This window comes from Dryobates pubescens, chromosome 31, assembly GCF_014839835.1.
Source record: "Dryobates pubescens isolate bDryPub1 chromosome 31, bDryPub1.pri, whole genome shotgun sequence".
In the NCBI taxonomy this organism is placed as follows: Eukaryota; Metazoa; Chordata; class Aves; order Piciformes; family Picidae; genus Dryobates; species Dryobates pubescens.
Window position 1 is genome coordinate 1,182,792 of NC_071642.1, and position 12,754 is coordinate 1,195,545.

The window sequence follows — 12,754 nt, forward strand, 5'->3', positions numbered from 1 at the left end:
GGGCCGAGGGCAGAGCCGGCACGGTGACACCGCGGGCACAGGGCAGAGCTGGCACGGTGACATTGCGGGCACAGGGCAGAGCTGGCACGGTGACATCGCGGGCCGAGGGCAGAGCTGGCACGGTGACATCGCGGGCCGAGGGCAGAGCTGGCACGGTGACATCGCGGGCACAGGGCAGCCCGGCACGGTGACATCGCGGGCCGAGGGCAGGGCTGGCACGGTGACACCGCGGGCACAGGGCAGAGCTGGCACGGTGACATCGCGGGCCGAGGGCAGCCCGGCACGGTGACATCGCGGGCGCAGGGCAGCCCGGCACGGTGACATCGCGGGCACAGGGCAGCCCGGCACGGTGACATCGCGGGCACAGGGCAGCCCGGCACGGTGACACCGCGGGCACACGGCAGCCCGGCACGGTGCCGCGGGGGGCGGGCAGGCAGCCTGGGCTTGTGCAGCACGTGGGCTTGGCGGTGGCCGAGCAGCGGCAGCCTTCTCCTGGCCTTCAGCCTGCGAGTGGAGCTGGCCACCAGTGACAATCGCTGCTTGTTCAGCTCTCAGGCTGCCTTTTGTTCCAGGCTCTGCCCCCTTGGTACAACAAAAATCATCAGTTGGGTTCATTGATGCCTCCCTCCCCCCTCCCCTCCCCTCCCCTTGGTATTTCTGGATGAAAAGCAGAAGTTGTTCCCTGGTGTTGTGCCTTGAGAGCACAGCAGCCCTGATTTGATTCATATGAACCAAGTGATCTGAAGGGTAACTCGGAAGAGAAGAGGAGCTGCTCCAGATTGCTGCCTTGTACCCCCCTGGAATGGCTCAGGGGGGAAGGGAGCTCAGAGCTCCTCTCCTCCAACCTCCCCTGCCATGGGCAGGGACAGCTCTCAGCTACTCAGCTGCTCAGGGCCTCATCCAGCCTGGCCTTGAGCACCCCCAGGCAGGAGGCAGCCACAGCCTCCCTGGGCAGCTTGTGCCAGGCTCTCAGCAGCCTCACACTGAAGAACTTCTGCCTCAGCTCCACTCTAACCCTGCTCTGCCTCAGCTCCAAACCCTTCCCCCTGGGCCTGGCTCCAGACCCCCTCTGCAGCCTCCCTGCAGGATCCCTTCAGGCCCTGGCAGGCAGCTCTGAGGAGCCCCTGGAGCCTTCTCCTGCCCAGGCTGCACAACCCCAGCTCCCTCAGCCTGTGCTCAGAGCTGCTCCAGCCCTGGCAGCATCTCTGTGGCCTCCTCTGGCCTCACTCCTCAGCTCTGTGTCCTTCTCCTGCTGGGGACAGCAGAGCTGAAGGCAGGGTTGGAGGTGAGGGCTCAGCAGAGCAGAGCCCAGGGGCAGAATCCCCTCTCTTGATGAATGTTCTTGTCCTGGCCAGAGTTCCAGCTCAGGCAGCTCCAATTTGTCAGCCTCAGCCTCAGCCAGCACAGGGAGCTGAAAGCTTGCAGTGTGCCAGGGGCAGGCCCTGCCACCACAGCAGCCCCAGCCCTTGTCCTCCATGGCAGCTGCAATATCTATGGAGCTGATTCTCCTTTCAGGTCTCACAGACAGCTCTGAGTTGTGCTCCCCCTGGGAGTTTCAGCAGCATCTCTTACCTCTTGGTGTGCAGGATTTATGGCAGGTTTAATCTCCCTGCTCCCCAGACAGCCATATGTCTGTTCTGGGCTCTTCCTCCTTGCTCTCTGCCTTCCCTCTCTGCCTTGCTGCTTTCCTTCCTGCTTTGAGTTAACCTCTGGCTGCCTGCTTAAAGCTTTGGCACAAGGGCCAGAGGTGAGCTGTTGGCTTCCCTTCCCCCCTCACCATGAGGAGAGAGTTGCTTGGTGTGAGGGTGCTGGGGCCTGGGGCAGGCTGCCCAGAGAGGTTGTGGAGTCTCCTGGGCTGCCTCCAGAGCAGGGTGACCAGCAGCACAGGGAGGGGATTCTGCCCTGCTGGGGCCCCACCTGCAGCACTGCCTCCAGCCCTGGTGCCCCCAGCACAAGAAGGACCTGGAGCTGCTGGGGAGGGTCCAGAGGAGGCCACCAAGGTGATCAGGGGGTTACAGGAGAGCTGGGGAGGGAGTGTGGCACAGGCTTGGAGTGTCAGGGCAAGGGACAGATTGAGGGCAGGGAGAGGGCAGATTGAGACTGGAGATGAGGAAGGAATTGTTGAGAGTGAGGATGCTGAGGCTCTGGCACAGGCTGCCCAGGGAGGCTGTGGCTGCCCCCTCCCTGGAGGGGTTCAGGGCCAGGCTGGATGAGGCCTGGAGCAGCCTGGGCTGCTGGGGGTGTCCCTGCCCAGGGCTGGAGCTGGATGAGCTGGGAGGTCCCTTCCAGCCTGAGCCCTTCTCTGGCTCTAGGAATCTCCTCTGGAGGCTTGCAGCCCCCCCTGGCTGTGCTGCTGGGTGAGCTGCCCTGAGTGGTGCTGCTCTGGCAGCCTGGGCTGGAGCTGTGGATGGTGTCCAGAGAGCCCTCCCAGCCCCTGCCTCGCTGGGATGCTTCTCCCACACCACCACAGAGTGTCTCAGGGGGTTCCCAGCAGCTCACACTCCTTCTCTGCTGCCTGCCAGCAGGCTCCACAGCAGCAGCAGCTGATGCTGGGCCTCAGGAAGATCACATTTGCTGCCTGGGAATGATTAAAGCTGAGCCAAAACTGCCTGTGAGGAGGCAGGAGGGATCCAAGTGAGTGCCTGCTGCTGCCCACGTGCTGCTGCAGCTCTGGAGCACAGCAGCCTCTATTTTTAGAGCAGAGGAAGAGAGGGAGGATGTTTTACAGCAGGAAGTGATGGCTTCAGAGATAGCACAGCTCTGAGTAACAGCACAGCTCCTGCTCAGAGCCTGCTTGCAGGGCAGGAGTGAATGAGAGTTCCCTGAGCAGCTCCAGTGAAAGAGCTCTCCAGTGGCAGATGACAGCAAGCCAGGAGGTGCTGAGTGCAGGGAAAGGAAGCTCTGGGAGCTTCAGGAGGAGCTCAAACCAAGGCTGCCAAGCCCAGCACTGAGCCATGTCCCTCAGTGGCACTCAGCATCAGAGCACTTGGGGAGGCTGCAGGGGGTTTGGTGCTGCCTCTGTGACGGAGAAGCAGAGAGCCCTGGAGTGGCTCAGGCTGGGAGGGACCTCAGGGAGCATCTGCTCCAAGCCCCCTGCCAGGGGCAGGGGCAGCTCCAGGTGTCTGCAGGGGTGCTGAGCAAACAGGATGGGCAGGGTTGGGCTGGAAGGGACCTGCAAGCTCATCCAGTCCCAGCCCCTGCCTCGGGCAGGGACTCCCCCAGCAGCTCCAGGCCTCCCCCAGCCTGGCCCTGAGCACCTCCAGGGAGGGCACAGCCACAGCTCCCTGGGCAGCCTGTGCCAGGGGCTCCCCAGCCTCATCCTGCAGAGCTTCTTCCTGACCTGCAGTCAGCTGCAGCAGCTCACAGGAGCTCTCCTGGTGCTGGAGAGATGCTTCTCACCCTCCACAGCTGGGGGGATCCTGGGGGCCAGTGAAGAGCTGCTTGTCCCCCAGCCTGCTGCAGGGCTGATTGGCTTCTCCTGAGCCTGCCTCTTGGTCTGTGCTGAGCAGCCAGGCTCCAGCTGGAGCATCCTCTGCTTTGGCTCTGGGGGGCAGTGCCTGGGCTGGGGGCTGCCCCTGCAGGCACCAAGGTGTTCTCCAAGCCAGGGGCTAGGGGAGAGACCTCCTTTGTTCTGTGCCTTCAACAGACAATGTGTGGAGCAGATCCAAATGGGTTCTGTTCCTGCAGCAGTGGAGCCAGGGTGGAAGCTTTGGGAGGGGGCTGGGGCCTGGAGGCAGTCATGGAAAGGTCCCTGGGGGTGGGCTCTGATTTCTTTGCAATGAGCTCTGAAGGGGCTGGGTTCAGCAGGGGGACACTGAAAGAGGAGAGCTCCCTTTTTGTTCTGAGTGTTTGGAATGGGCTGGAAGGGACCTCTGGAGATCAGCCAGGCCAGGCCCTGCCAGGGCAGCATCACCCAGGTCAGGTTGCACAGGAAAGTGCCCAGGGGGGGTTGGGAGCTCTGCACACAAGGAGACTCCACAGCCTCTCTGGGCAGCCTGCTGCAGGCCTCCAGCAGCCTCACACCAAAGCTTTGTCCTGCTCAGGTGGAACCTCCTGGGGTTCAGTTTGTGCCTCTTGTGCTGTCCCTGGGCACCCCTGAGCAGAGCCTGGCCCCAGCCTCCTGCCCCCCAGCCTTCAGCTCTCACTGAGCTCTGCTCAGCTGCCCTCTGGGGCTGCTCCTCTCCAGGCTCTCAGCCCCAGGGCTCTCAGCCTCTGCTCACAGCAGAGAGCTTCCAGGCCCTCCATCAGCCTCCCAGCCTGGCCTGGACTCCCTCCAGCAGTTCCCTCTCTCTCTCGAGCTGGGGAGCCCAGAATGGGGCCCAGAACTCCAGGTGTGGTCTCACCTGGGCAGGGCAGAGGGGGCAGAGACTCTGCCTCCACCTCCTGTTCACACTTCTGCTGCAGCTCTGCTGTGCTCTCTGCCCACAGCTTGCAGCTCTGCAGGGCTGCCCTGGGCACTGCCCTGGGCACTGCCCTGGTGTGGGGGCAGGCTCTGAGGGGGCTCTGCAGAAGAGCTGAGGCTGGGGCAGTCCAAGCTGCCCCCAGCCATGGTCCTGTCTGGGGACCTCACTGAAGGCTCTCAGAGCTCTGTGTGGTGCTTGGAGAGCTGCTGGCTGGGGCTGGGGCTGGGGGGGAGCTGCAGCTCTGTGCTCTCAGCGTTGCAGGGTTGGGTTTCTTGCTCCCTTCACTCTGCTGCAGTGTGTGGCCAGCTCAGGCCTCAGCAGGACCCCACTCTGCAGGGGGAGGTGAGGCTGAGCAGAGCAGGATGTGCCTCTCCAAGCCCCAGGCACGCTCCTGGCTCGAGTGGCTGTGCCCAGCACCCCGAGGGAGCTTCTCCTCCCTCCCCAGGCCCCCCCTGCAGGGCTGGGTGCAGGGCTGGGCTCCTCTCAATCCCTTGCTGCAGAGGCCATGGAGCTGCTGGGGGGCCTGGAGCACCTCTGGGGGCAGGAGAGGCTGAGAGCCCAGGGGCTGCTGAGCCTGGGGAGCTGTTCCCTGCTGCCTTCCCCAGAGCCCTGCCTGCTCCTGCAGGCCCTCTGCAGAGCTCTGCTTGCTCTCCAGGTGTTGTTGCAGGGCAGTGTTTTGGCAGGAGGCTGGCTCTGGGCTTTGCCCCTCTGCAGCTCACCTTTCAAGCTGAGACTGAACATGCAGGTGGCAAACAGAACTCTCTCTTCTGAGGCTCAGCTGGAGGAGAAGCAGCTCCCAATGTCTGCCTGGGGGGGTTGTGAGGTGGTTGTGAGCAGCTCTGGGCACTGGCAGGGGTTTCATAGCAGCTGGCTCTGCCTCTTCTGCCTTCAAGCACCCAGTGCAGAGAGCACAGCAGGCAGCCAGGGCCCTGTCTCCTGGAGCAGCTTCGTTTGCTGGGGCTGGGAGGGTTCCAGGGGCCTCTCAGCCCTCATAACTCTGAGGAGGCTGCAGCAGAACAGCAGCAGCACGTAGCCTGCTGGGGAGCAGGCAGGGAGCAGAGCCTGGGGCAGGGCTGGGGGCTGGCTGGAGCTGCTCTGCGTGACACACTGCACAGCAGGGCACAGCAGAGCTGCTGCCTGAGCCCCAGCCAGGAGGCTCCTGCAGAGGGGGTGCAGGAGTGAGGCCAGGCTGCTGCAGCAGGCTCCCCAGCCTGTGCTGCTGGCAGCACTCTCAGAGCAGCTCCAGATGCAGCTGAGCTGCTCCAGGCCAGGGAATCAGAGCAGCAGGGCTGGGAAGGGAGCTCTGGAGGTGCAGTCCAGGATCACCCAAGGGCAGCTCACACAGGAATGAGCCAGAAGGCTCTTGAAACTACCCAGAGAAGGAAACCTCCTTCCTCCAGCCCCTGAGCACCCTTGCAGCAGGGAGGCTGCTCCTGACCCCCAGCCCCTGGGGTGCTGCTGCAGTCCCTGAGCACCCTTGCAGCAGGGAGGCTGCTCCTGACCCCCAGCCCCTGGGGTGCTGCTCCAGCCCCTGAGCACCCTTGCAGCAGGGAGGCTGCTCCTGACCCCCAGCCCCTGGGCTGCTGCTCCAGCCCCTGAGCACCCTTGCAGCAGGGAGGCTGCTCCTGACCCCCAGCCCCTGGGGTGCTGCTCCAGCCCCTGAGCACCCTTGCAGCAGGGAGGCTGCTCCTGACCCCCAGCCCCTGGGGTGCTGCTGCAGTCCCTGAGCACCCTTGCAGCAGGGAGGCTGCTCCTGACCCCCAGCCCCTGGGCTGCTGCTGCAGCTCCTGAGCACCCTTGCAGCAGGGAGGCTGCTCCTGACCCCCAGCCCCTGGGCTGCTGCTCCAGCTCCTGAGCACCCTTGCAGCAGGGAGGCTGCTCCTGACCCCCAGCCCCTGGGCTGCTGCTGCAGCCCCTGAGCACCCTTGCAGCAGGGAGGCTGCTCCTGACCCCCAGCCTCCCCCTCCCCTGGCACAGCTTCAGCCCCTTCCCAGCTGGCAGTGTGGCGCTGGCCCCCGGCCCCTTGGCAGATGCATTCCTGGTGCCCTGGCCTGCTGAGGGCTGCCCTGGGGGTGTGCTGGGGGCAGCCAGCCCTGCTGCTGGCTCTGTGCAAGCCTCTCTCTGCTCTCCCTGCAGGACAAGCACCACGATGCTGCCCACGAGATCATCGAGACCATCCGGTGAGTGCTGCGAGGGCGCCGAGGCCAGCCCTGAGCCCAGGGCAGGCTCAGGAGCCTCTGCTCCAGAGGGGAGAGGCAGAGCTGTCTGCCCTGGCAGAGGCCTTCCAGACCCTCAGCCCAGCTCTGCCAGGGCACCTCATGGCCCTCAGCACCACATCTCCGTGGCCCTGGACCCCCTTCAGCCATGGGGACTCCACCACTGCCCTGGGCAGCCTGGGCCAGGCCTGGCTGCAGGGGGGGCAGAGCTTGGTGGCCTTGCTTGGGGTACTGCAGGAAGAGTCTTCTCCACATTCAGCTCTGTCAGAGCTCCTCTCAGAATGCTTTGCAGCCTTGCCCTGTGCCTTGCATTTCATGCAAGACAGCTTCAGGCAGGGCTCTGAGTGCAGTCTTCACCTTGGCTTGGAGCTGTGCCACTGCCAGGCTCTGGGGGCACCTTGCTGTGTGCTCAGCACCACTGCAGCCTGCTGCAGCTTTCCACTGAGCTGCTGCCTGCCTTGCCCTGACCTGTGCCAGGACCTGAGGAGGGCCTTCCAGGGAGCCAGGAGGGGACTTTTGACAAGGGCATGGAGTGCCAGGAGGAGAGGGAATGGACTGGAGCTGGAGGAGGGCAGGTGGAGACTGGGGATGAGGAAGAAGTTCTTGCCAGGGAGGCTGGGGAGGCTCTGGCCCAGGCTGCCCAGGGGGGCTGTGGCTGCCCCCTGCCTGGGCAGTGCCAGCCTGGGCTGGGCCTCCCCCAGCTGCTCTGGAGCTGCTTTTCCTGATGACTGCCTCTCTCCTAGGTGGGTCTGTGAAGAAATCCCAGATCTCAAGCTTGCCATGGAAAACTATGTTTTAATTGACTATGACACCAAAAGGTGAGAGGAGCACTTCTGGTCCCCCTGCAGGCAGCCCAGGCCAGCCCCACCGAGTCACTGTGGCTATTCTTAGCCACTGCAGGCTGCAGCTCCCCCAGAGCTGGCTCCAGGCTGTGCAGCTACTCTGGTGGGAAGTGTGGAACAGCAACATTGGCAAAGGCTCTGGGACTGAGGACAGGATTGGAAACTCCACTCAGCAGAGAGCTGAGCTCTGGGATTGCTCAGCCCCAAACAATGCTCAGTATCTGCCTGCCTGGAGCCAGGCCAGCCCCAGGCAGCTGGATGGCACAGGCAGCTCTCTGCTGCAGCAGTGCCTGCTTGGAGTGTGCCCCCCCAGCCCTCCCCCAGCCCTGCTCAGTGCAGCTGGGGCTGGGGGGCTCAGAGGGTCCCCAGCACTGCTCTGGGCCCTGGGGAGGCACTGGGGGGGCCTGGGGAGGGGCAGGCCACAGGCAGCTGCAAGTGGCTGTGCAGGCTGGGGGAGGCAGGGCCTGCCCCTGGGCTGGCTGTGGAGCTTGTGCTGCAGCCTGAGGCCACCTCTCCTGTCAGCTGCTCCCTGGGAGCAGAGCCCAACCCCACCTGGCTGCAGCCTCCCTTCCTGGGGCTGCAGAGAGCAGTGGGGGCTGCCAGCCTCCTTTTCTGCAGGCTGAGCACCCCCAGCTCCCTCAGCCCTGCTCTCCAGACCCTTCCCCAGCTCTGTTGCCCTTCCCTGGGCCTGCTCCAGCCCCTCAGTGTCCTCCTTGGAGCGAGGGCCCTGAAGCCAGGCCCAGTGTTGGAGGTGCAGGCTGCCCAGGGGCCCTGCCCTGCTGGCCACACCACTGCTGAGCCAGGCCAGGCTGCTGGGGGCCTCCCTGGGCACGGGGAGGGGGTGGCCTGGCCTGGGTGCCCTTGCTGCTGTGACTCCCTGGGCTGCTTTCTGGCTGCTGCTGGGGGCCTGCTTGTGTAACAGATGATGCTCCTGGCTGGAGCTTTCCTTCCCTGGCCTGGCATGAGTTTATTTAATCCTCTCAGCTTCTGTCCCTGAGGCTTCTGCCCTGCCTGGCTGCCAGTAATCCCCAGCAGCCCTGCAGCACTCCCTGGGCCTGCCTGAGGAGGTGAAGCTTTGGGCTGTGCCCTGGCTCTGCAGCAGTGGCAGCCCCAGAGCTAATGGTTTCTAGGAGGATCTACTCTGAGGCTCTGAGAGGGGCTGGGGGGGAGCTGGGGGGAGCTGGGGGGGAGCTTACAGCTCTCCTGCACTGCTGGGAGCATGGCAGGGCAGCAGGGAGCTCGGGGAGGCAGAGCCTCCTGCTGAGCCATCCTGGGGGTGGAAGGGGCCTCTGGGGATCAGCCAGTCCAAGCCTGCTGCACCAGCAGGGTCACCTGGCAGCAGGTGGGGACAGCAGAGGCACGAGGCTGGAGCTTGCTGACCCTGTGCAGCTCTGTGCCTGCCCTGTGCAGCTCTGTGCCTGCCCTGTGCAGCTCTGTGCCTGCCCTGTGCAGCTCTGTGACCCTGTGCTCTGCTTCCCCCCAGCTTTGAGAGCATGCAGAGGCTCTGTGACAAGTACAACCGTGCCATCGACAGCATCCACCAGCTGGTATGTACCCAGCGGGGCCCCTGGGGCTGCCTGGAACCCCCCTCCAGCTGCCTGAACCCCCTGGGGCTGCCTGGATCCCCCTGGGGCTGCCTGAACCCCCTGGGGCTGCCTGGACCCCCCTGGGGCTGCCTGGATCCCCCTGGGGCTGCCTGGATCCCCCTGGGGCTGCCTGAACCCCCTGGGGCTGCCTGGAACCCCTGGGGCTGCCTGGAACCCCTGGGGCTGCCTGAACCCCCTGGGGCTGCCTGGAACCCCCTGGGGCTGCCTGGAACCCCCTGGGGCTGCCTGGATCCCCCTGGGGCTGCCTGGAACCCCTGGGGCTGCCTGAACCCCCTGGGGCTGCCTGGAACCCCTGGGGCTGCCTGAACCCCCTGGGGCTGCCTGAACCCCCTGGGGCTGCCTGGATCCCCTGGGGCTGCCTGGACCCCCCTGGGGCTGCCTGAACCCCCTGGGGCTGCCTGGATCCCCCTCCAGCTGCCTGGAACCCCCTGGGGCTGCCTGAACCCCCTGGGGCTGCCTGGACCCCCTGGGGCTGCCTGAACCCCCTGGGGCTGCCTGGATCCCCCTGGGGCTGCCTGGATCCCCCTCCAGCTGCCTGGATCCCCCTCCAGCTGCCTGGATCCCCCTCCAGCTGCCTGGATCCCCCTGGGGCTGCCTGGGCCTCACAGAATGGGTTGGGTTGGGAGGGACCTGCAGGAAGGTGCAGAGGGGATGCTGGAGCCTCAGAGGTGCTCAGGGGACAGCAGTGTGGTGCTGTGGTGCTCCCAGCATCCCAGGAAGGGAGCTTGAGGATGCCCCAGCTGCAGCCCCCCTGCTCTGTGCTGCTGGGGCTGGGCTGAGGCCTGGCTCTGCTCTTGGCCCTGCAGTGGAAGGGAACCACCCAGCCCCTGAAGCTCAACACCAGGCCCTCCACCGGGCTGCTGCGCCACATCCTGCAGCAGGTCTACAACCACTCCGTCACCGACCCCGAGAAGCTCAACAACTATGAACCCTTCTCCCCAGAGGTCTATGGGGAGACCTCCTTCGACCTGGTGGCCCAGATGATAGATGAGATTAAGATGACAGAGGATGATTTGTTTGTTGACCTGGGCAGTGGTAAGTGGCTGCTCCCTTCGGGGCAGCTGGCCTGGGGGTTCCTCCCCCCCCTCCCCTCTGGGCCTTCCTTTAAAGCAAACAAAGCAACAACCCACAGCAGAGCAGAAGGGAAGCTGCTGCTTGGGAAGTGAGGCAGGGCTGGGGGCTGTGCTACAGCCCAGGCACCTTCCCTGGGTGACCCCCAGTGCATCCCCTGCTCTGCTCACAAGGTCAGCCAGAGCAGGCAGAGCTCCCAGCCCTCCCCTGGCACTGCTGGGCAGATGTCAGCCTGCTGCAGCAGCTCTGCCCTCAGCACAGGCTGAGGCAGCTGGGGCTGTGCAGCCTGGGCAGGAGAAGGCTCCAGGGGCACCTCAGAGCTGCCCTCCAGGGCCTGAAGGGATCCTGCAGGAAGGCTGCAGAGGGAGTTGTGCTGAGGGGGTCTGAGCCAGGCCAAGGGGCAATGGTTTGGAGCTGAGGCAGAGCAGGGTTAGAGTGGAGCTGAGGAAGAAGTTCCTCAGTGTGAGGGTGCTGAGAGCCTGGCACAGGCTGCCCAGGGAGGCTGTGGCTGCCCTCTCCTTGGAGGTGTTCAGGGCCAGGCTGGATGAGGCCCTGAGCAGCTGAGCCCAGCTGAGAGCTGCCCCTGCCCACGGCAGGAGGCTTGCAGGAGATGAGCTCTGAGCTCCCTCCCAGCCTGAGCCCTCCCAAGGGCTCTCTGCCCCAGGGCAGCATCTCCCTGACCACCACTTCAGCTTTTGTCCTCCCTGCTCCTCAGAAGTGAGGAGCAGAGGGCAGCTCTGCTCAGGCCTTTGGCTGTCCCTGCTCCTGCAGTGCTTGCCCTGCTGCAGCCTGTCCTCAGCTTTGTGTTCTGCCCTCCCTGCAGGTGTGGGCCAGGTGGTGCTTCAAGTGGCTGCAGCCACCAACTGCAAACATCACTATGGGGTGGAGAAAGCTGACATCCCAGCCAAGTATGCTGAGGTGAGGGGGAGGCTGTGCAGGGGGCAGGCTGTGGCTGCTCTCTGGGAAGGCTCCCCTGGGGGCTGCCTTACTGCTGAGTGCTGTGCAGCCAGGAAGCAGTTTCAGTGCCACTGCCTTGGCCCCTTGGGTCAGGGGGAGGGGATGAAGGGTCTGAAACTGGAGCAGGGCAGACTGGGGTTGGACATCAGGAGGAAGTTCTGCACAGTGAGGCTGGGAAACTCTGGCCCAGGCTGCCCAGGGAGGCTGTGGCTGCCTCCAGCCAGGCTGGGTGAGGCCCTGAGCAGCAGAGGCCAGCTGAGAGCTGGCCCTGCCCACAGCAGGGCTTGGAGCAGCTGAGCTCTGAGCTCCTTCCCACCTGAGCCACTCCAGGGCTCAGCTGCAGAGGCTCAGCTCCTGGGACTGCTGCCTGGCTGCTCTGCTGCATTCTGGTGGCAGTGAGCACTGCCAGAGCTGCAGCTCCTGCCCTGCCATGGCCCTTGGAGCACAGATGCTCTAACAGCTGCTTTTGTCTCTCCTCCCTCCTGCAGACCATGGACAGAGAGTTCAGGAAGTGGATGAAATGGTATGGGAAAAAACATGCAGAATACACAGTGAGTGCCTTCAGCTCAGACCTTTGTCATCCCCTGGGTGTGCAGAGCTTGCCCAGCCCTCTGCAGCAGCCTGAGCCCCACAGCTGCTGCCTGGCTTCTCCCTTCCTCCTGAGGGTGCTCCTGCCCAAGACCCCCTCCCAGGCTCCTCTCCTGGTCTTGCTCCCCCTGTGCTGTGCTGTTACTGGCAGCACTTCCAGGGCTTCAGGAGCTCTGAAAGCTTCACCCCTCTGCAGTGCTGGCTGGGGCTGCCATGTGCCTTCTGCTTGCATTCAGCCTCCTGTTACCCCTTCCCCCCTCCTCTGTCTCTGGGCTGTGGGGGTGCTGCTGGGCAGCAGGGGGGCAGCAGGGGGGCAGCAGGGGGGGAGCAGGGGGCAGCAGGGGGGCAGCAGGGGGCAGCAGGGGGGCAGCAGGGGGCAGCAGGGGGCAGCAGGGGGGCAGCAGGGGGCAGCAGGGGGCAGCAGGGGGCAGCAGGGAGCAGCAGGGGGGAGCAGGGGGCAGCAGGGGGGCAGCAGGGGGGCAGCAGGGGGGCAGCAGGGGGCACTTGGCTCTCTGCTGGCATCCTTCAGAGGCCTTCACCTGGTGAGGGGCAGGCTCCAGCTGGGCCCCTGGGGGGCAGGCTGCAGGAGGTGGCTGTGCCAGCCCTGGGCCAGCTGCCTTTGCTGCTGGGAGCTTGCTGCCCAGGGCTGGGGGCCCAGGGGCTGGGGGCCCAGGGGCTGGGGGCCCAGGGGCTGGGGGCACAGGGGCTGGGCCTGGCCTGCAGCAGGCCTGACAGGAGGCTGCTAACTCTCTCCTGCTGTGGCAGCCCTCTGAATGCTTCACTTCCCCAGTGGCCATGTGGCAGCTCTCCATTGTGTCACCCAGCTGGCACTGCATGAGAGGAGCTGCTGCTGAGGGTGCTCTGAGCTCTGCCATCTAAAGAGCAGGGAGAGGAGCCTGGGGTGCAGGATTGGAAGCAGATTGCTGGCTGCAGGCAGAGAGCTCTTCCAGCCCCTGCATTCCAGGGGCCTGGGGCTGCTCCCCCAGTGGAGCAGGGCTGGGGATCTACCACCCCACTTCTGCTGCTGCCTCCTCTGCTTCCTGCTGAGTGTGGGGAGGGCAATGGCCCTT

At 64.9% G+C, this 12,754-nt stretch overlaps 1 protein-coding gene across 1 annotated transcript in view; it reads left to right on the plus strand.

Annotated features, from left to right (window-relative positions):
• The window catches only part of DOT1L (DOT1 like histone lysine methyltransferase), a 49,370-nt gene that overhangs the window by 8,131 nt on the left and 28,485 nt on the right, over positions 1-12,754 (plus strand). The window contains exons 2-7 of the mRNA XM_054175117.1: positions 6,540-6,583; positions 7,363-7,437; positions 8,945-9,008; positions 9,875-10,103; positions 10,963-11,057; positions 11,585-11,647. Coding sequence (XP_054031092.1) covers positions 6,540-6,583; positions 7,363-7,437; positions 8,945-9,008; positions 9,875-10,103; positions 10,963-11,057; positions 11,585-11,647 — 570 coding nt within the window. The remainder of the gene's footprint in view (positions 1-6,539; positions 6,584-7,362; positions 7,438-8,944; positions 9,009-9,874; positions 10,104-10,962; positions 11,058-11,584; positions 11,648-12,754) is intronic.